Genomic DNA, 23,470 nt, shown 5'->3' with positions numbered 1-23,470 from the left:
GCCTTCAAGTGCGGTTTGATGTTGAGCATACCCCCCACCTTAAGTAAAGTGGGAGCAGAGTTGTGGTTTGATGGTATTTCAACCCAGTGCTGAATCTACCGAACATATTCAAATCCCCTCTGATCCTTTAATGAATACAACTGGATTTGAAGTTTTCTTAATTCAAAGCATTCTAACTAGGTTTTGCATGACCACTAGAAAGGTTTATATATAGCTTTTTGTAAGCAAAGAAAAAAAGAGGAAAAGATGAATGACTTGCTAAGAGATTTGCTGGGCCTGGGGTACATTGCAGTACAAGTATTTTGCCAACTTAAAACCATTAATTGATTTTTACTTGTTTAAATTCAAAATATACATATGTCATTGCTGCTGATGCATATGTGAAGCACAAAATATACTATAATACACGAACTAAAGAACAAGAGGTGAGAAAAGTGAAAAACTTTCTATTGATTAGAGAAGAGCAGAGTAAGAAAGAGGGTATACCCAGAAGCATAAACAGATAAAGTATAGTTATGGTGTGAAGCATGGTCACTGAACAGACGAGACTGGGTGCATGTTTTCCCAATTAATACAGTGACCTCAGGGTGCGTTTGAGCCCGGCTTTTAAAAAGTGTAATGAAAATATAACTCAAAAGAAAATGCAACATTGTCAGGAGACTGTGTAAGATAATATGAGTAAAGAAAAACACAGTAGATAACATATAAACTTCCTCATTGCATGTTTGACAGTGTAGTGATTAGTGCTTTTACAGTAACAGAATTAGTGATTAGCAGAGATTTTAAAATAGCTGATCATAGTGTGTCTGATCTGAAGGTTGATATTTACTGCCAGGCCTTGTAGTGTGCACATTCACCAGATATATAGGATCTCACGGTCACTGTCGGAGCTAATGCCAGTTTTTGTTTATCTAATGAATGATAAATAAATAACGACTCAATAACTACAGTCTAAAATGGGGCGTTCAATAAGCCCCCGGGAAATTGACCAAGGCAACCCTGGATCTTTCTCACATCTCTCTGACTTTCCTGTACCTTTCTTTTTAAATTTATCCTCTTTCTTCTTCTCTTCCTCTCTTGCACTCTTTTCCATCTCTCATCCAATTCTTTTCCTCTCCATCTCTATTTGTCTCCCTCTCTGTTTCTATTTCTCTCCACTGTGAGACACAGCGAGAAATGGTGGGCAATAAACTGGCACCCTGGCACTGATACCACACTGATAGATTAGAGTCCAGGTTTGAAACATAACCTTCTAACCTTCTTTGTTAACTTGATGTAAAATTAGCAAATCTATAAACGTGTAGAACGTACATATCATGTGTAAATATGCTAATGATTTAATTTCATGATATATATATATATATATATATATATACATATATATATATACACACACATATGGCATACACATCAATCATACTTTATTTGTATAGCACTTTTCATACGAACAATGTAACCCAAAGTGCTTACAAATATATATATGCAGAATATATTCATGCATATTCTTCTTAAGTTAATAGTTTTGTAATAGATGTTAATGTTAATGACACTAATATGAACACTGGAAAATTAGGTGGTGTGGCAGCAAAGAAACATAAAACAGGAATAGGGATGTCAACAGAGGTTATGTAATCAAAGTGTGTATTAAAAATAACACCAAAATGAGACTTAAATATGTACATGGAGTCAGATTTATTCCCTTTCACTAACAGGGCTGGTAAACAAAGACAAAAGAGGTTAGGTAAGAAAAGGAAGAACATTGGTTCTTATTAATTTTCCTTTTGGGTAAACTGAAAAGCAAAAATGTTAGGTCTGACTTGTTAAATGCACTTAACCATTATGTAACCCAAAGAACTAATAGTTCCCCCAAAAAGGAGTAAAACATCTCTAAAAAAATCCCCAAATTACTTTCTTTCTCATCATTGCTGTGTACTGTACTGTCAAACTGCACTCAGGGGTATGACATTTCGATTGGCATGTCAGAAAGAACTTAAGGTGCAGCTCTTGAGGGCTCATTTCCAAACTACACTGAACAAAGTTCTTTCAGCATATCTGTATAACCATATATCAGAATTAGCATGCTAGTGAACTGCAAAAAAGACATAAAGATCTCTGTCAGCTGCAGCAAGTACTCTTCTACTCTAATAATAAGTCATCACACCCTCTTTACTACAGCCTCTCAGACGCTTTGTATTTACTGTGCCACTGTTTAACATTTGGCAAGCATTCTTGCAACCTGATAAGCTCTCTCACTGCCCAACTTGTATCTTGTTTTCATTACAACTACATGTCACAGACGGAGCTCCTATTTAAAATTCATTCAGTTATTAAAAACAGGTCATTTTCTTGGTGAATTAGCCGAGTAGACAGTAGATGAGAGTAATAATTTGTGTCCTGAGTTCACAAATATATGACGACCAAAATAATCTTAAATTACTGCCCACAAAACAATAATGCAACCTTCACAGCATTATCAACAAATTACTTCTCCCCAGTCCACCTGATCAAATTCAGTTTCTATTTCTAAGTAAATGTACATTTCTGTTTGTGGCTCCATGTCAGATCTTAATGAGCAAGACCTTAAGGCTAATAACAAGTAAATACTAATCAGAATAACAATGTTTGTCATTTAAAATGAGATTGACTTGTAATGACAGTTTTGTTGATTTGGACTCAGAGGACTGAGTAGAAGGTTAAAGGTCGTGGTCCAAAAGGTTAAGGGTCACCTGCAGCAGTATCAGGGCATTGCTAGTTACAAACCATTTGTCAGTATTTGGCTGACTGATTAATATGCAACTAAAGCTAATAAAAACAAAGTCATATCATAATTAACAGATTCTATTATGACGTCATTCTAAATTAAAATGAGTTGAAGAAACTTTCTGATGGCATCAAAAAAAACTAGACTAACCTGTGATGCTGATTTTGGCAGACCATTTGGAGGTCCCATCGAGCACAGCCTGCTTGGCTGTCTTCAGGTGGCTGGTGAAGTCCTCTTTGGAGACGTGGAACATCTCCTGGATCACCTCAAACACTTCAGGACGGTTCTTCTCCCTTATCTTCATGCGCTCCTTCATAGCCATGATGATATTCTGGGTCTTGTCCTCCGCCCCGTGTTTGGAGCTCTTCTCCACAGCCCCTGAAACAAGCAAAGGGTGACACAGTGATTAGCTTCACTAGTCTGTATATTTAACACTCGGGTATTTGAATAAAAGTGGTCATGCATCACAGTGCCAGGGCATCTATCATATGTATTCATCACATTTCTTATAGTTTCATTTTTTTTGAATAACTAAGATTAGTTCACTTTCTTTTTTTTGTCTTAAATACTGCATCTCTACTTGTGGGTGAAGAGTGTACAACACAGTGTTAAAGCATCCGGCACCTAATCAGATCTAATTTATGTCACTACGACTCTACACACTACGACTGCGTGAGCATGTGTGGGAGAAATTCTTGTGTCTTTATTTATGTGAATATGCCTGTGAGACAAAGGAGGCACATGTGAAGGTCTGTATCTGTATCAGCGTCATGTATCTGCAGTGCAGATCAAAACGTGATAAAGATGAATCCAGTCTGAACTATATAAAACGGTTATGCTAGACTAAAACCGTTATAAAACGCTGACTTTTACAACAGTCAGGGTGCAGCTAATCCACTTAAGGTGTGCAAGGATTGCCGTGAGGATCATCCTGAAGCCTGCATGTCACATTGTTCACATTAGTCTACGCTGTAACAACAGGGGTGAGCTTGATTGAAAAAGCAGATTGGAGACTGGAGTGAGTGAAAGTGACTGACTGAGTAGAGTAAATACTCCACATCATTTGTAGTAATGAGTGTATATGATGAGATATATAATATTTATTACATGATGTACATCCCCCTAACAACATGTGTACTATAGGCTGTACACTATAGTGTTCTAATCTGAAAATATTACAATGAAGTACCATTCTGTGTGTGGTATAATCACGTGAGGCTATAAGATCTTGAATTTACATCAAGCATGTAGCAGAATGAAAATCAATGTAGCTTATTAAGAATAATTTTTTCTATAAGATGCTGTTAAGGCCACAAAACATACTTGCTTGCTCTCACACACACACACACACACACACACACACACACACACACACACACACACACACACACACACAGATGATGTACAAATGATACATAAAGAGATTTACTTCCTTACTTTGTAAACAATCTGCGTTGAGCAGGTCCTGGCACTTCTCATGACATTTAACACCACACTCTGAGCAGCGCATGCCCTGACGGGCAATGCCCCACAGCAACCCCTCACACTCATGGCAGTAGGTGGGTGCAGTTGCTGTCCACACCTCGAAGTTATGGGGTGTTGTGGATGAAATTGGGTAGATCAAGGCCTGGAGAGTCTTCTTAAAGACATGTAGTTTCTGAAAAAAGAGAGGGTATTGAAAAAGTGCAAGAATAACTGGGGTATAAAGACAAAGATGGAAAAGATGTGCGGATGAGAGAAATAGAGGAGGTATGGCTGATGTTGTTAAACTCTCATGGCACCATGAGTAAAAATAAGATTTAATAACAACTTCAAAAGTTAATAAAAAAAAATAAGTTTGCTCTTAAATTGCTTTTCACAAACATTCAATAGATGTTGAGATCAAGAGAAATACTTTTCCACCTGCTGAGGGATTGGCCAGATATAATTTGTTTTAGTCAAAGTTTATAAGATTCACAGAGACATTGCCACAGTAGGCTTAATTCAAACTATTCTGCATCTGAGATAGATGAATTTTACACAGTTCTGCATTAATCTTGGGTATTACACAGTATAACTTTTCTAAACTGCAGCTATCATTTATCAGTACTGCAGCATTTTTCAAGCTTTCTTGGAGAAAGGGATCTAACAGATTACATTATTCCAAGAGATAACATGAAGGAGGCTTTGTTGATCCTTTTCTGACTACCTTATCATCAATGGAGAAGTCAGCTGTATGAGAGTAAATCAGACTTGTATCTCATTAAGCTTAGATTAACAGCATCCTTAGCCCAGAGGCTTTGCTCACATAGAGTGGTTTACTGACGAAATCTCCTTCAGACCAAATACTAAAGTCGACTAGAGGCCTGTCTAGACTGATTGCTGTGTAACAGAAGCCTCTTCAAATTGAATGCTTTACTGCAGCAGCCCTTCCATCCACAAGGACCGGAAAAAGCGCCGGGACTTGCCAATTCTTGAAGGCAGAATCAATGGATGCTGTAAATAAGGTTTTTAAAAGTGAGCATTATCCAGATTGAGAGAGAGAGAGCAAGCGAGAGGGAAAGTGACAGAAAAAGAGAAGGAGATGTATGGCGGTTAAAATAAATCTAGAGAGGTACTTGCACTCCACTTCTACTGCGCTCCACTCCTCACCCCTTCTCCTCCACCCCTCCCGCTTGCTGTCAGCCCCCCGTGTGTTGACAATGTGCTTTAACACCTGAACAGCAGCTCTGCACTTTACCACAAAGACTACAGCACGGCCCACTCAGACACGCACACAGACACAAATACACACAAGCGCAGAGATGATTAAATGACACCAGATGACAGTACAGCAAGGCTATCTAACATTGTGAGACTTTGCTGCAACAGAGAGGCTGCTGATCCTTGGAGGACCTTTAATGACACTCATAGGGAGACAGAGATTTCCCTTTTAATCTGAGGACGATGAGATAAAGCAGATGTCTGAGATTTATCCACAACTTAGGCATGAGTTAGACCAGGGCCACAACCAGAGGCATTCTCCTCCTCAAATTTAATACTAAACTGTCTAATTCTGACAAAGCCCGCAAGAGATGAGTGAGCCAAAATGTCTATGATGTGGGAAACTGCAGAGACCTCACAGTTCCAGCTTTTATCAGTAAATTGATTTATCTTGGCCTTTATTTTACCAGGCGACTAAACATTTTAAATGGTCCTACGCATGTGAAACGTAGAAATAATTTTCTGCCTAAGCATTCTTTGACCATTGCATAAGTAATATTTTACTACTGATTTCATTTCCACAGTCTACTTCTGTCTTTTGAAAATTCCCTCCCTCTAAGTCCTCACTGTCAGCCCTGACACCGCACGTCACACTGCGCTGCCTGTGTGGGGAGAGCGCTGCATGTGTGACTCTCATGTGTTACACTGCGAGGTAACCCTGGTGATTTTGTGCAAGACACTGCTAGATTTGATTGACAGCCGCAGCCTCTGCCTGAGAGAAACACGACAGAGCTGAATCTAATCTCTCCTCCTCCTTTCCAATTTCACCACCTATTGTCCTTGTCAGGCACTTCATTGACAGTGCCATCCTCCTCAGCTTCTTCCAACCCTCTACACCTCGAAACCTTTGCGTTAACCATGTTACAATTTCAGTCCTAACAAAGAATCCACATGACCTGGGCATTAAATTTAGACAATGAAAATATTTTAAACCTAATATGCTTTTATGTTTAGCAAGATTCACAGAACTAAAAAAATGACACAGGAAAGCATTTTAAAATCAGTGCAGTCTATTTTGCTGCTAACAACCAGCCTGATGGTGAATGCTGATCTGAACTGACTTAAAGCAACACATCACATTTTATTTCCAGATACTCCTTGACCTGTGTCAGATCGTGGCTTCCTTCTTCCTTTGTACAAGTGAGTCCCTGCCTTTGTCTCAGCAGGTAAGCATGGCCCCAGTTTATGTTGACAGTCGCAGTTAAAAGTCTCTGGTGCTCAGATCACTGAGCGGACACACGGGCCGTTAGCCGGCCCACACATAATGTTCCTTTCTGCTCTAAAAAGCAGATACATGGGAGACATGACTCAGAAAGAGAACAGCATCGAAGGGAGGTCTATACATCCACAGTGACAGAGTCAGACAGTTTAATCTAATTAAAATGTATTAAGTTGAAAGAGGGGGAGAAAAAACGTGGATGCAAGACGGAAATGCTCTAAATAGATTCAAACATCTGTCCAGGGACCAGAGGGGGGATTGTTCAACATGGCTGCCTGATCAGTGAAATCAGGGCCAGGGGGAGCATGGTGACAACTCGTCACTCTCTGCTCTGATCTTCTTTTATTCAATGCTCACTTCCATCCTTTTCTCACGCTCCTTTCCCCTGCCTAACTCCTCGACACTCTTAAACTGCATATGGTCGTTTACTGAGTACTCTCGTAGTCCTCACAGGGAAGCACTCTCCTGGACTTAATGCAGCAGATAAAACTCTGACATCTGTTCGTCCTACTTAACAAGACTGCACAATCTGCATTTGCTCGGAACTCAGCTCCCCTCAACCCCCAATTACTAGACTCTTTCTTCTTTGCTCCTAATCAGAATACTGGACATCTATCCCTAAAGTTCAAGCCTTACTTGCCACGGCAACCCAAGAATCAGCTCCCTTCATACACCAATTAACACACTGCATCTATCATGTCATTTTTCCCTCATCTGGGACATGAGCTGTTCATCCCTAAAGCTCCTTTAATCAAACCCATGGCTATTAGTAAGCGACCAAGCCCCTCTCACTTTAGGGCAACTGGGCATGTGTACCATGAGGACCAAGTCAAGTGTGTGAAATAGATAAGTGATATGAACAAGTACACAAATCAGTGCGCACAAATTGTGTGCCACGTCTCTTGTTCGAAAAGATGAAATATTCGTGCATGATGTACAGAGCACATTTAAATCTCGTAATCTTGTAGGCTTAGGCAGCCCCGTGTTGCACATAAGTGGATATGAAATTGTCTGCTTGTTTGTCTTGCTGAGAAACTGCTTTCTCCTGCTGTTTGCCTCCTCCTCAGTTTTCCCTCCGGGAGGGAAGAATTGCAATCAATTAATACAGAGCAAGCTTTAGAGGTCAACACAGAAGTGTCTGTCACCGTCGACTGAAGCATTCTGCCCTTTCTCTGTAGCTCTGCCTTCCTGATGCACAGCACTTATCATTAATCGCAGGGCATTGTCTAGATGAAATGATGGGACCATCTCTTAATTTCTGAACTCAGCCAAATGATCTGACAGAAGGACCACAGGAGAAAGAGTGAGTAGCTGGCCACAGAGACCATTTTAATAAACTGCAGTGTGTATTATAGACAGAGAGACAGGCAGACGGACAGATGATGGCACGCTGTATCCACATCTGAAGAAATAAGGCCAGTAACTAATGCAGTCCATCTCATTTTCATCTTGGAACCCTGTGTTCCTGGCAACGTGATCTCGGGCCCTGAAGTACAATGTCTGCACCAAACAGCACAGCTATAAAAAAAATTGTCAGACTTCCAGCATCCTGCTCTCCAAACACCTCCCTAAAAAATAATGAGAACATGGGTGCAGCATCCCATGTCCCCATAGAACCCCCCCCCCCATTACCCACCAAGACTCCACAATAGTCAGTAACTGATTTTCATGCAGGCAATGCAAGCATGTTAGTACTCACCAGGTCCTCATTATTCAGGGTGGACCGGTTCACCAGAGCGAACGAGATGCCTGCCTTTCGAGCAGTGAGGGTCTGAGAGAAGAAGAGGAAAAGGAAGACGATGAAAAGGGATAAGTTCACTGACCCATTTTACCTTTCTGCACTTTTACGCAGCATCTCATAGTGCCACATAGCGGCATTTAAAACACACATCCAAATAAATGGCTTCTGAATGGGTGATCAAAGTGCACAAAGAAAGTAAGCTTACCAAAGCCTGTGATTTCCAGAGAGGCCATGAATAGAGAATGAAAGAAATCAAGACATTTAATTAGACAAGTAGCGAGAGGGTGAATGCTGAAAGCACAAACAGCAGAGGAATTTGTGCTATTTATTATCCATACTGAACGCATAGGTGTCTCAACTGCCATGCAGGACTGCTGGTTAGGGCACAGAGCTCTAGAAAGATTCAACTATTCATCAGGAGAGACTATACAGCCGTTGCATGATTCTTTATCCACTCATGCATTAGAGGTTACTAAACTGCAGTCATGCTTGGCATTTATATTCACTTCTCTGTTGGATGAAGCTTTGATCATATTTTCTGCTGTCTGCTCTGCACATTAGTTTGACACAAACAGAGAAACACAAGACGCACACACTCATGTATGGGTGAAGCCAGCTGTACTATACAACACCGACTCGCACTCACACACACTTAAAAACACACACACACATCTTGTTCAGACATTCACAAACGTACTCGTGACATAAAACAGTACACGCCCACACAAGGCATTCTCACAAACACAAAGAGATACCACGCACACAGACGCACACGGATACACAAGTGAAAATTAACTCTTATATTAATATCCATTGAGTCTGGGTGACCAGAAATTGATAAAACATGAATCCCATACTGGAGTAAGTTACGTAACAGGAATGCAGACATGGACAGCTGACAATATTGGATCAGTCTTTACCACGACCCTCTTGTCTGCACAGCCCAGCTATGGTAAAGATCCATGGAAGCCATGGAGAATGTAGGAGGGAACGTGACCTCTACATGAACTGTGAGTGTTGATGTAAGTTTATCAACATGCACCAGCACTGCTGAGGTTGCTGCGGGCAATACAATATGACCCTCTGTCCAGATGTTATCTATTAAGATACAATATAGCGTTCAGTGCTTTGTGAATTGATTTTCAACTCCCTTTTTTTTCTTTTGGTTTGTTTATTTTTTTGCATCCCACCATAATGTGGGGGAACCCTGCTGTCCGTTCCAATCAAACGCTGTTGCTGCCCTGAAGCACTCACACAGCAAATGTGGGACATTGACAAAGGAGAGGCATGAAAGGGGACCAATTAGTTTGCTGACTAGTGACTTCATCCCAAGTGTAAAAGGCTTACTCAGTGTCACTTTTACATGATTTAAAAGCCTCACACAGTTAAATCAGAAGTCAATGAAGTCTCTCGGATATATTTTTAGGTTGAGTTGTCAACATTTCAAGTTGAATATAATTTTTCGACACCTGCCAGGCAACAAAAAGCAAAAAACAAAAAACAAAAAAAAAAAAAAAAAAAAAAAAAAAAAAAGAAGAAGAAAAATGGCCAAGCATCGGCAAGGGTGAAATCTGACAACTCACTGAAAAATATCACCCATAGCTGTTATGGGTCTATGTCGGAATGGCAAATATACACGCAAAATCCAAAAAAATAAAAAATAAAAAACGACAACCCATACTTACCAAGACATTGTTGGTTATTAATTTCATGAGAGATATGGACAAATACAGCATCAACTCATGTTGTTCACTGTGATATAAACATTCATCAGCATCTATGTGTATGACATCAAGCTGCATTATCATTTGCAAAAAATGCTATTTGTATTATTTCACAAGAAAACCTAAATCTTTAAAGGGTAAAATGTATTAAACAGGTTGTTTTTAAGATATTTAAATTAATAAAGTGCGATAATAGTTCCATTGTTTTGGCTAAAATACATGAAGATGAGAAACAAACATACACAAGACAGACAGATACTAATGCAGAACATAATGAACAAACAGTTATAGACATGAATACTCCTGGCGTCACAACAGCCTGTTGTCTTTCAGAAAGACTAACCATGTGGCACAGTGCTAAAGCGGACTGTATTGCAACAGGCCTCTCTGTGGGATATGTTATAACACATTATGTCGCAATAAAAACAAATGGCAGAGCATCACTGTGATGCAATGTCTTAAACACCCTCTCTAGGCTAATTAATCAAGCCATAGAGTTATGGCTAAGGGTACATTTAACATTCCCTGAAGGAAGTGCTCTACACTAAATAGCCAGAGTTTAAAGATGTTGCTTTTATCACCAATCAACTCTTCACTGGCTTGTTTTTTTTTTTAATCACAATTAAAGTTTATGTGACTTTTTTAAAACCTATTTAATTTTGCATAGCAGGTCAACATGTGAGAGGTAAGTATTTTGATCATCATCATCATCCCCATTGTGTGCTGTAACAAACTTGTAATTAAAATCACAAACAAGGACTAAGTTATCTTTTAATAATCATTACTGTTACAGAGACTTCACTTCAAAGAATATAAAGTAATTTTTTTTAGTACTAAAGATATTAAGAAACAGGAAGCAATCACTGTCACTCTAAAACACCATCATATTTTATCAGCTTGCCAGTTAAGTTATTATTGTCCTCAGCAAGGGTCCATACTCACACAGGATAGGATTCCACCAGTGTGGTATAATGCGGGGTCACTCAGATAGATTTGACATAAATCACACATAACCTTGTTGAGGCAGATGACTCACCAGGTCTCGGACAAGAGGCACTGTCCTCTTGCGGCGTAAATCTGGCATGCTGTCAATACCATAAAGAATACTGCCAGCCCTGGAGAAGCAGACAGATTTAAGATGTATTAATATCATAATAATGCCATGCTAGGGGAGACATTACTACGGTAAAAAAAAAGGGGGGGGGTCATGATTTATACAGCTGGCAAACACCATGGATCATGCCTCCTACCTAACCTGTCTCACCCCTTCCTCTTCACTTTGCATGGTGCAGACCACCCACACTGGAGCTGCTTGTAATCCCTCTCACCCTCTGTTGCTCCCAAAGACTCCCCCTCCTCCATGTTATCTCAATTTGTAGAGTGTTTCTGAGGACCTGCTATTACTCATACATATTATACCTATCCTTGGATTTGTATTACACTCTATGAATACTGAAGATGTTATTCACAAAATAGTGAAGGACCACAGCAGCAAAAACTATGCAAATAACTGACTCCACGCATCAAAAATTGACACTTTCAGAGGTCTTCCAACTTCCCTTGTGCACAATCCATGGGCCCCCTCACTGCTTTCCCATCAGTCTTACTTCCTTTCCCGTGAGGCTCTCAGTGGCATCACCTCAACTGTCACTCAAAGCCTCTCTAATGACCTCAACATGACATCAAGGCCCAATGCCTCCGCACTAAAGCTCCTCAAGCTTTTCCGTCAGCCCTCTCAGCAACATCAGTGGTGTGACCCTAAAGAAACACAACGTCAAGAGCTGCGCAGGCCCTTGCCTCACCCCAGGGCACCTACCTCTTGCTGCTTTTATGCACAATGTGTGCTGCATAGTCATTGCATGAGCTGGGGTAAATATGATTATTATTTTCTCTCTTGACATATGACAACAGTTGGCTTTTTCACGTACGCTTACATAATTAACCATTAATAAACATTTCTTACTAAGAAATCAGTCAGATATGTGAAACCAATGGGATAAATTCCTTTACAGATGTTGTGAAATCATCAGGCATCTTGTATATTCATCTTCTCTCTGTGTGTATGTCACAAAACAAGGCCCAAGATACCTTAACTGGGGCTGCATGCCAGAGAATCAGCATGTTTCATTAACATTTCTGCTCCCTATATGCCTCAGCAGTGGGGTAGAAAACAACACAGCAGCTCGGATTTGTGTAACTGTGAAGTGATCAGATCAGGACGTGAGCCACAACTCACCCTCCAGACTGCAAGCCCAGCACTTTAGGATCCAAAAGACTGCGAGCCTGCAGAGAGAAGACATACAAAAACGTAAGACAAGAAATACAAGGTAAGCATGCACATCTTAACACAAAGCACACTGCAGTAAGGTTAAAACAAAAGCACACACAGTCTAACAAAATGTACTTGGGAAAATACAGTACATTTGGAGGTCAATTCAGGATAAGATAAATGATAGGCGAGGAGGAGTACAGCACAGGGAGAAGGGAGGGAAGCACCACAGGCAAAAAACCAAATTATTCCACATCAATGTAATTTGTGGGCTCAAGACCGAGAGTTTTGCCGCTCTTGGTGCTTCAGGCCAGATCTGCCTATTGTGTAATGCTCCCTCCTCACTGACCAAAATGTCCAGTTTGAAACACAAATCATTTTCTGAAAAGAGAGGAATAGTAGGATAACCAGCACAAAGTGACAGCAAGATGGCTCAAAGGCATATGCTGTACTCATCCTTTCATACCTACACATATTACTTCAATTTATCTACAGAAACACAAACACACCACACCAAGGCGGATGCGACACAAACACACCATCTCACCAAATACCACAAAGACACATGAACTAACGCACACACAAACACATGCACATGCAAGGAAATCACAAGTGTCTAAGTGGTTATATATGAAAACAGATAAACAATGACTTAAAACCTGAGTATCCAAAGCACTGGTGTCTGGAAGGAGAAAATGACAGGAGGGTGGAGAGTTAGACAGGAGCAGTTCAGTAGAAAATACACACACTTAGTTAGGACACTTAGGACACTAATCTACCATTACTGCCCGATGACACAATTCTGTTTTGCCAAACAGTTTATGCATAAATGGAGAGTCAACAAGTGCCCCAGGGAGAATCGCTATGAACAGAGGAATACCGGATACAGTAGGAAGCTCTGCTATACAACACAAGGTTGAAATATTAAGATCAGTTCTTGAACATAGAGTAATTTAAATGAATGCAGCACAAATTAAAAAATGATGCCTTTGATCAACAGCATTACCTGCATTAACACTCATAGCTATGGAGACATGGGACATTAGGTAAGCATAAGCGGTTGGTATCATGTTGCCATTTTAGAGATGAACTGCGAGATGGCAGGCCCTTTAAATAAGCAAGACTGCAGAGGTGTAATTACTGTGCTATTGATCCATGGGTGATAAATGGCAGCATAATCATGATCTAATGTGCTACAAATGCAAAACAGCTGTTCACAAGAGAAAGATCAAATTGCTGATCTGATTAAAACGACATGATACATTGTTTGTTGTTGATATGAAGTTATTTTAACACTAATCCAGAATAAGGCAGTGTAAATTTGTTTCATTCCTTAATGTTCCCATTATCTGTTTGATTTTGTTTTGTCTGTTTACTTGAAAGTTGACAAAAGAATTGCATCATAAAAATATTAATTGATAACAATTAAAATAGCAATAACTCTGGACCTGTGCATTGATTGAGAACACAGTGCGGAATATTTGGTGGATGCTATTATCCAGAGTGTTTTATATAGCCATTAGTGTTCACCACAAGTGCACATCTTTTCATGATGAGTGGTCCTCATGAAGGCAATGATATTTTAAAAACATTAAAAGTGCATTCTAGTCAACATGATACAATTAGGTTGTATATCTCCCTAAGTGCTGTATGAAGGCAATTGGACTTGGCTGAAATTCTTGAAGATGTTTCACCTCTCACCCGAAAGGCTTCTTCCGTTCTAACTGCTTGCAACTCCCCAGTCAGTTAGAACTGAAGAAGCCATTTCAATGAAAGGTGAAATGTCTCCAAGAATCTCAGTTAGAAACCCATGGCCTGGATGACTGAGAAGCTCCACAGATAATTAGGTTATATTATTTTTTTTAAATGCTGATTTTTGTAAAGACACTACATTTAAGGTACAATTTAATAGTATATTTTCGCTGGGTGAGGTGCCAGCAAAAGCAGCACGTAGAGACGCAGCACTCAAAGAGGAGCTAAGCTCCAAGTGGGTACCATGGACAGCGAGCGATCAGCTAAGCTACTTTCAGCATGGCTGTACAAGATAGAGTCATCTCCTCCACCAGCAAGTCACTAAATAAAGCCAGACCACAAAGATAGTCTGTAGAGCTCTGATATAAACCTCATTTCACAGGTACCTTAAATCTGTGGAACAAAAATGTCATTGATTGGTTGAAAACCTCTGCGTGTGTGTGTGCGGGCAAAAGTGTTGAGGTAGCAACAGCAGCAGTAAATCCTGAATTTCAATGCCGACACACACGGTCAGAGCTCATCGGAGCAGAAAAGCCTGCATGTGGCCGATAGTACAAAAAGGACTGACCCCTACTCCAACACACACAGGAACATGTGTTCTTATGCGGACACAGTCACACAAACATACACACGTATAGTATACTGAGGTGCAGACCAGCGTTTCCATAAGAGTCCAAAATCTACTAATAGCTCCATACTAATAGCTAGATTTGGGCAATGTTTATTTGTAATTGTAATAGATCACTATTGTCATCACATATTGTAATTTCAGTATGGGCCTGTAACATGAGCTTGTACACAGTAGTAAAATATATAGCAATATAGTTTCACTATTTCATACCTGTGCCGTTGTCTAACAAAACAAACAGAAAGCATGTAAATGAGAACAGTTTTATTGGGAATCTGGCTGTATTAAAATACTGTATATGTTAACACAAAGAGTAGGAGAGAAGCAAACAAATAAAGGGCTGAAACCAGCTGACATTAGGCAGAATGCAAATAGGACACAGTCCTGCCATATACTAGGTTTTGGCCTAGTCTTGTTTTAACTATGTTAACTTAGTTCAATTTAAGCACAAAAATAGAATCCCTGTAGGTATGAGCCAGGAATAGAGCATTGGGGTAAAATGTGTTATTGGCCCTCCTCTAATCAAAGAAATATGCCTGTTTTGTTAAATCCGAGTAGTCAAGGAAGTATCCTAGTGCAAGTTTAGGGGGAAAAGTATAATGATAATAATAAGAATCATTTGGAAGCACCGTAATCAGAGAAGGGGTGTTGTGTTTAAGTGTCTGAAACCCAGCGGTATTGTATTGCAACCTGGAGTTATAGCTCTTCCAAGTTGTAAGCGTAAACTGTGGAGAAAGGGATTTCCCTGTTCACAACAGTCAGGAGAAAACAACAATATAATATCAGTCAGTGCTTTGAATTGGATGGTGTCTCCTAAAACAACAACAGAGACTCTTCATTCCCTGCATCTGCATTTTACATATCAACGCTTTCTCTGGAAATGGCGCACTAAGCATAAAGAGGGTCTACCTCCTTTGCTCCCCCAGGAGCAAGCAGCAAACTTCACTAGCAGTAGACCTCTATAAATATTCCAAGCAAGGCTGACCTGGTTACAGCATGCCCTTGGGAGTGTGAATTAGCATCTGAATACGGACGCTGCTGTAGCCAGTTGAAGACAGGCCTGGCAGGAGTGGCAGCACTGCTGAGACTCCCTTCACAGCTCCCACCCTGACCAGCCAGCACGCTTCAGAGCACGAGCATGGCGAACACACATCAGCTACAAGATATGAAGGCATGAAGCTAATGAGGGGGAGTACAGAGTATGCATGTGCGTCTTCCATCTGTGGCTGTATCTCCATCAGTAGTATAATGAATTTAAAAAAATTGCCCCCAATGTCACAAAAACACATCTTGGATGTGTTTCCATCAACTCTGTAAGAGCAACTGAAAGAGTCTGAGTCAAAGTTTAGATATGTGACAGTAATGTCAATTTCTAGGATTGCTGGGATGACTATTCTTTGAAGTCACATAGAATTGACCATATTTTATGTAGACAATCAAAATGTGTGTAAAAACCTGCTCTGTCATATTATGTCTGATTGTTGAATGTTAAGCTTTTCTAGTACATAAATCATCTGCCCCAGCAAGTTTGCAAAGCTAGTTAGTTGTAGACAGAAAAAAAACTCTTATTTTTTCTCATGACCTCCTGTCTCAACCAAAATATTTTTACACTGTAAAGTGACAAACTCATATGTCACACCTCATAGAGGCAGGTAACCCTACTGAGCAATATAGACAAGACCACCTCACCTAGCACATACACAGTTCAACAATGAGTAATTCAAGATCAACTCTTCTTCACCTGGTAGTCCAACAAAAGCAGCGTCACTGTTAATATGTTTATGTCACAGTTTATATGTCTCTGGACAAATATTGTCACAAGCGTGCAAGATACAGTCACAAAACTTTACAGGTGTGTAGTTAAGATCAAAATGAAAGCCAAGTTCGACATTGGGTGTGGTCTAATCCATGAGTACTGAGCACTCATGTAATAATGTGGTACTCATGGGTCACAGTTGGTGTGATCCAATCGCAAGATGGCCTGTAGTTTAGCTTTATGTTGCCATTACAGAAATCCTTCATAAGCGAGCGTTGACAAGTTTGTTTTTCAAGTGTAAAATTTGTGTATATTGTTTGCAATTCTTTAGTAACCACATTTGTTATTTGTCATATTAATAAACAAATGTAGGCCTACATATTGTACCTGACTTTTTTTTACTCTCTAAAATCATTATCACAATAAGCCTTTAAATCTATTATCAGTAGGGCCTTCATTTCTACAAGAATTATTGATGCATCCCTTCTGCCTATGTTCTTATATATTTTGCCCTCAGGGGATACTCAGGTATTAATGTGTCTGCAAAAGCTGTGGTGCTACATTTAAATTCAATGGAATAATTTAAATGATGATGTATTATCTATGTAGGACTCTGGTAATAATTCAAGGGATAACTTATAGTGTACTTTCACTTCTATCTTACCTTGTAATACCTCATATTAGCTGCAGTTTATTGGTCTTAGAATGGTCACTTACAGCTGTATGACAGAGGAGGAAGATCCCCTAATTTTAGAGTTTAAGCAAATAACAGTACTGAATTTATTATCTGCAGGTTTGTTTGGTGAATGTGGCCACTGAAAATGTTTGTGCACACATCTGTCACATAGCTTTAGTCTTCAGGTGCAGCCTGTATTCCCTGAACTACAGTGCCTACCTCACCACGAGTACCACAGTTACATATGTAGGTCAAGAGCTTTTTCATTTTAAGTAAGAGTGGAAATTCCCTAGTCTCTTTTTTTCATACCAGTAGAAAGACAATTCTTCCTTCAATGAATCAATCACAGCCATTTGTACACCCATGACACATTTTAAATCTCCTTTTCAAGTAAGTGCTGACCCATCACTTACAAAATATTTTGATTCAAGGAAATTACGACGGTGAAAGAAAGAAAAAATACAAAAAGACATATGAGAGCACTGGCCCCATATTCTGCTACATGTAGAGACTATATATCTCAAACTTAAAATATGATGCAAAAATCATTGACATGCAAAACATTCTGGGTGGTAAGTCAATATATGCAGACCTTATGTTCAGACTTGCTTTAGCTGTCTGCCATCACAATGTCACCCAATAATAGACTGTAGTCATGGTTTTATTCATTTTGAATAACTGATGGTAGTGCTGGAGTCCAGCTCCACTGTAGCTTTTACAGTGTATTAAATTTTGATGATAGATGACAAACCTCCAGAAAACCTGTTTGACAGTCTGATCCCTTGAGCTACAGACCACTACAAAATAATCTAAAGCTGTGCAATGAGAATACAAATACAAAAGCAATAGCACAAATAACACTGCTATCCACATTCAGAGAGTCCCCTCTTCAGTTTTTCAACTCAAAACAAATGACTGATTCAAAGAGTCATCCTTCAAGTGGATCAAAGTGGAATGTTCTCATAAATCCAACAATATCAAACCACCAAGTTTCAAGTCTTGAGCTTGTCTCGGCAAAATTAAATTCATACACTACGATTCAGACTTCCACTAACAACACCATGCACCTACTGGATGTAGAAAATTAACAGACCATACCAATAGTTATGTATGTTTTACATAATTAATTAAAATGATGTATTCTTTACATTAAAACATAAAACTTAGGAAATTGACCATCCTCACTCATTTTCCTTCTTGTTGTTTTCTTGTTATTAGGTTATTACTATTGCTTATCACATGTTGCTGTACAGCCACATCCACTGGCAGTTTCTTTGTTGCTGTGTTCAAGGAGGCTCCTGTCAACTGTGGTCAAGGTACAGCAGTGTATCTACTCAGTGTTACACATGACATAGATTCACATGGCCCTTTCCCTAATCTCCATTTTTGCTTGTTGTTTGTCTTTTCTGACAAATTTCAGAGAGCAAACGAATGTACCAACAAAGAGTTTTCAAAACAGCTGCTGTGGATATGTTGGCTATTCCTGTAAAGTTATGATAAATAATCACAATTTGTAGTTGATGTACTGTAACAAAAATAGATATAATTCTTCAAGTCCCATGTGTTTTGTTTTGACGAGTAGTTACTGTTATTTATATGTGCTATAGAAAAACACAGGTATGACCTGCCATGTATTGGCAATGTAAAGCTTTATAAAACAATACGAACTGACAAACAAAAAGGAGGGAAGAGTCATACCCCCTGCCAGGATTTGCTGCTCCAGTTCAGCCATCTGTTTCCTGTAGGCCCTGAGTGCCGCTTCTTTGAATGTGGGTCGAACACGCTTCTTGGGTGGGGCCTCTGTGGGCTTCTCCTCAGGAACATTTTTGTTTTCATCCTCCTGCTGTTGCTCCACTTTTTCAGACACCTCCACGGCCTCTTCTATTATCTCATCTATCTCCTCTAACTCTTCATCACCCTCTTCCATCTCCTCTGTCACATCATTGTCCTCAGTCTCATCCGGTTCTTCTACATCTACATACTCCACCATTGCGTCATATTCAGCAGTGTCCTCGGTGAGCTGGGTTTCATAATCCTCACTGTACTCTTCATCATACTGCTCATCCAAACTGCAATCATACTCCAGAACACATGCCTCTTTACTTGCCTCATAGTCCTCTGTAGCTTCAAAAGCTTGAGAAGCCTCAAAATCCTGAGAAGCATTATCTTGAGATGCCTCAATGTCAACAGACACATCATAGTCCTGAGAAGTCTCACACTCCTGTGCAGGCTCATCTGTCTCCTCTGTCTCATTAGCATTAGTTCTGTTCTCCAAGTTAGCTAGTACCTGCTCCATAACTTCAACATAGTGGGTCTCATTGTCCACGGGTTGTTCACCAGCTTTTGCTTCTGCTCCTGTTGTCTCTTCCTCTGCCTTGTAGAAGACAGGCTCCGTGTAGGCATCTGAGTCTATTGTAGTACTAGAGTTATTTGCAGCGGAGGTGGACATGGTGCGGAAACGTCCCATAAATGATGAAGAGGAGTTGGCGGGCTCCTCAGGAGGAGCAGGGGTAGTCTGAGAGCCAGACTTCCAAACAACCTCCAGAGCTGACTTAGCCCTCTGCAGTGTAGAGCCAAAACCAAATCCAAAGGACTTCTCACTGAGATCTATGCTGAGCCTGCTGCTCCAAGACTTAGGAACCTCCTCAACCTTCTCTGTTCGAATCTCACTCTGACTGCGGTACATAGTTGTAGACTTACCCTGGGGCTGGTGAAAGCTGTGATTGACATCCAATTCAGGGAATTTTTCTACTTTGGGGGTTTCCTTAGGGGTGTCTTTAGAGGCTACTTTAGGTGCTACTTTAGGTGCTTCTGTCATGGCTGCTTTAGGAGTGTCTTTTGGGGGCACCTTAGGACTCTCTTTAGGGGCTACCTTCGGAGGTTCTTTAGGTGGAGTTTTAGAAACTTCTTTAGTGGGTACTTTAGTCTCCTTAGATACTACTTTCGGCATCTCTTTTGGGGCCTCTTTTGGGGGTAGTTTTGCAGCTTCTTTGGGAGCCTCTTTAGCAGCAACCCTCAGACCTTCTTTAGATGCAACTTGTGGCGGCTCTTTAGCAATGACTTTAGGGGACTCTTTAGGAGAGTCTTTGGGTGATTCTTTAGGGGTTGAGGCAGGGCTCTCAATTGGAGTTATTTTAGGGCTGTCTTTAGGTGACTCTTTAGGACTTTCTTTAGGAGTCATTATCGGGCTATCTTTTGGGGCCACTTTAGGAGTTACTTTTGCACCCTCACTAGAAATCACCTTAGATGTCACTTTAGATACCTCTTTAACAATGGGCTTTGTGGTGTCTTTAGATGTTAGTTTAGGACTGTCTTTAGGGAGGGCTTGAGCGGTTTCTTTAGCTGCTGATTTCTGAATCTCTTTAGGTGACTCTTTAGGTGACTCTTTCAGAGCTGCTTTAGGTGTCACTTTAGGTGAAACCTTAGCAGTTACCTTGGGACTTTCCTTTGGCAATATTTTGGTGGTTTCTTCTTTAGGAGCCAATTTAGTTTGTTTATGTGTCACCTTAGCAGCAGCTTTAGGGGCATCTTTAGACAATACTTTTGTGCCTTCTTTTGTGGTCACCTTACATCCCTCTTTGGACTGCCGAGTGGATGTCTTGATAACAGACTCTCGCTCTGTGATGGGAGGAATGATGTGGGTGGTTATAGGTGGCAGAGAAGATTCTCTGTCGAGCATCATAAATTCTTCATCTCCTTCAAATTGTAAATCAACCTCTTGACATTTTGTGATGTTCTCTGGAAAACCAGGGATGGTTGATGGGTCAAAGGGACTGCTGACCTCTATGGAGGCTTCCAAACCAGAGTCAGCACCCTGCTCCAGATGATGCCAGTCTTTCCAGGGTGATAGATCACCTTGAAGAGAGAGTTGGGAGCCACTGTAGTGGCTTCTGTCCCCGGACATGCAGACAAGTCCATTGCTCACCCCACTGTCAATAGTTTCTGTTGTCTCAACCTCATTGTGTTCAAAGGTTTGATTTTCACTGCTGAGTGGGTGACTGGGGCTAGCATACCATGAGGAGGCCATGTCTTCTTGTTTTCTCTGCCACAGCTCCTGATCTGAGGAGGACAGCAGGGAGCAGCCATTAGCCCGTGTAAAGTACTGGCTCTCAGAAAAGTCTTCTGAGTATGACTGGCAAAGTTTTGAGCAGTCAGACTCAGAGCGGCTGAGTTTAGGGGTGGAATAGTCACTCTGGGAAAGCCAACCAGGGGTCAAATCAGAGTAGTAAGCCTTGGCATGCTTGTCTGGGTCATAGTAAGAGTCATCAGCATAGTGAACTGTGCCTGAGTAGCCTGCTTCTTCTCCTGACCGGCTATGGTCATGAGATCGCCTCTTCTCTGATTTACTCTTGTGAACAGGCTTTGAAATCACCATTGCATATTTATTTCTGCTTAATTCATCCAATTCTTTATCACTGTCCATTGAGTCCCAGTCATCACTCTCCACTACTTTATCCTTTCCTGAGACCTTTAAATCCATGCTTTCATAGGTTTGTGAGGAAGACATTGTTTTGTCTTTTCTCTCCTTTCCATCATGAGTTAAGCTATCAGTAGAGACTGTAATGCCTGTTCCTTTAAGTTTATAGCATTTTTTCAACACTAAATCCCTATCTTGGGTGGTTGCAAAAATGACAATAATAGGGCGAGGTTTTGCATTAGAACATTCTCTTTGTTGCCCTAACCTATGAGCAAGCTCAATTTTTATTGTTTTATGGGCATCGATGAAACCCATTTTGTCTTTTAGTATTTTATATATTACACTCTCTGTTTTCTCTGCCCTTTCTTCGGGAACATTGAGGAACCGCAAGGTTGAATTATTGGCCTGGTGGCTAATTTGTTTTATGTAGTCATGGATATCACGTGTTTCCCTTCTAGACTGGACAAATCCTGAGCGAAGCTGCTCAATCTCACTCTGAACTACTTCCACACTACTGGAGATCTCATCAATGGAGCTTTTTAGGGCATTGACATGGCCACGCAGTTCAGACAGTTCTGTCTCTATCTGGCTGATCCCTTGAAGCTCCTTAAAGATCATCTCCATAACATCCTGGGTCTGACTAATGCAACCTGTGGAGGAGGAACCAGGCTCCAGGGTTGAACTCTTTTGCTGCCGTCCAGCACGGTCCAAGGACTTGCTCCGGATGCCCAGGGTTTTCCTCCAGTTGCTCACCTCAGAGTCTGAGGAGACACATTCCTGACTCTTTTTCCATTTTCTTAACTTGCGGAGGGCACCCAGTCTAAGTGTGTGTAGACTGGAGCGCTCCACTCGTTCACCCTCAGAACTGCCATCAGAGGGAGCCAAACTAATGAGGCTCTTCCTGTTTCGTCTTACAGGCATAGTGTGTGATTTATGCTCATCCAGTCTCCGGATAGGTTTTGTCTCACTCAAAGAGTCAGAGTAACTACTATCAATCGAAAGAACCTCTGGAAAGATGCTTTCATTATTATTCAAAAAAAGAGAGTTTTTTGGGAGTCCATTTGCTATAGCTACACGATAACTGAAAGTGGGTGACAGGGATGAGCAGTCGTTCTTTCCGTCGTCTTCTTCAAGCGATATGTTACGTGCCGAAGAGCATTTGGATATCTTTTTCACTGTAGTCTTCAGTGTAGTAGAGAGAGTTAGATTGTGTGCTTGCAAATCAGTGGTCAATTTAGGCTCTTTATTTTCGCTTCTCTCTTTCTTCTTTATTGGGTTTGCCAATTTCTTTGTAAACATTCCTTTGCAAATCTTTTCAATGTAGGATGATATAGTCTTGATTAGGGCAGAAACCATGGATGGCAATCCTGTGGACTGTTTTTTATACAGCGGTGGTGAGCCAAGCACAATCAACCTGTGCTTGACAGTGAGAGCCCAGCTCACAATCACTAAAACCACAGTCCACTCAGAGATGCACTAATACTTTTAAATCCAGTGGTCTTCCTCCAGAAAAGGATCATCTCTCTGAAAGACAAAAAAAGAATATTAGCTTTACAATTTTGTCACAGATTCTCAGATCATACCTAAACACAAACAGGAGGAACACACACAAGTTATTACTTATTAATCCATTGTCTTGATAAATGCAATCTGTAAAATCTCGTCTCTCATTATGTGATTCACATGAAGGAAAAACAGACCTTCATTTGAAAATTCAAATAGGGGACAATTTTTCAGTCTTAGTAGTTAATTGTATGTACCATTCACATTTATCTACATGACTTT

At 40.5% G+C, this 23,470-nt stretch overlaps 1 protein-coding gene across 1 annotated transcript in view; it reads right to left on the bottom strand.

Moving 5' to 3' along the window:
• unc13c (unc-13 homolog C) overlaps positions 1–23,041 on the bottom strand; it is a 96,550-nt gene extending 73,509 nt beyond the window's left edge. Inside the window, exons 1-8 of the mRNA XM_022741772.1 lie at positions 18,967–23,041; positions 13,116–13,138; positions 12,424–12,470; positions 11,224–11,302; positions 8,669–8,674; positions 8,422–8,493; positions 4,199–4,418; positions 2,912–3,139 (exon numbers count right to left, since the gene is read on the bottom strand). Of these exons, the coding sequence (XP_022597493.1) occupies positions 2,912–3,139; positions 4,199–4,418; positions 8,422–8,493; positions 8,669–8,674; positions 11,224–11,302; positions 12,424–12,470; positions 13,116–13,138; positions 18,967–23,041 (4,750 nt within the window). The remainder of the gene's footprint in view (positions 1–2,911; positions 3,140–4,198; positions 4,419–8,421; positions 8,494–8,668; positions 8,675–11,223; positions 11,303–12,423; positions 12,471–13,115; positions 13,139–18,966) is intronic.
• Between the last annotated feature and the right edge of the window lie 429 nt (positions 23,042–23,470).

This window comes from Seriola dumerili, unplaced genomic scaffold (genome assembly GCF_002260705.1).
Source record: "Seriola dumerili isolate Sdu_G_001 unplaced genomic scaffold, Sdu_1.0 BDQW01000003.1, whole genome shotgun sequence".
In the NCBI taxonomy this organism is placed as follows: domain Eukaryota; kingdom Metazoa; phylum Chordata; class Actinopteri; order Carangiformes; family Carangidae; genus Seriola; species Seriola dumerili.
This window is presented reverse-complemented; position numbering and strand designations above follow the sequence as displayed.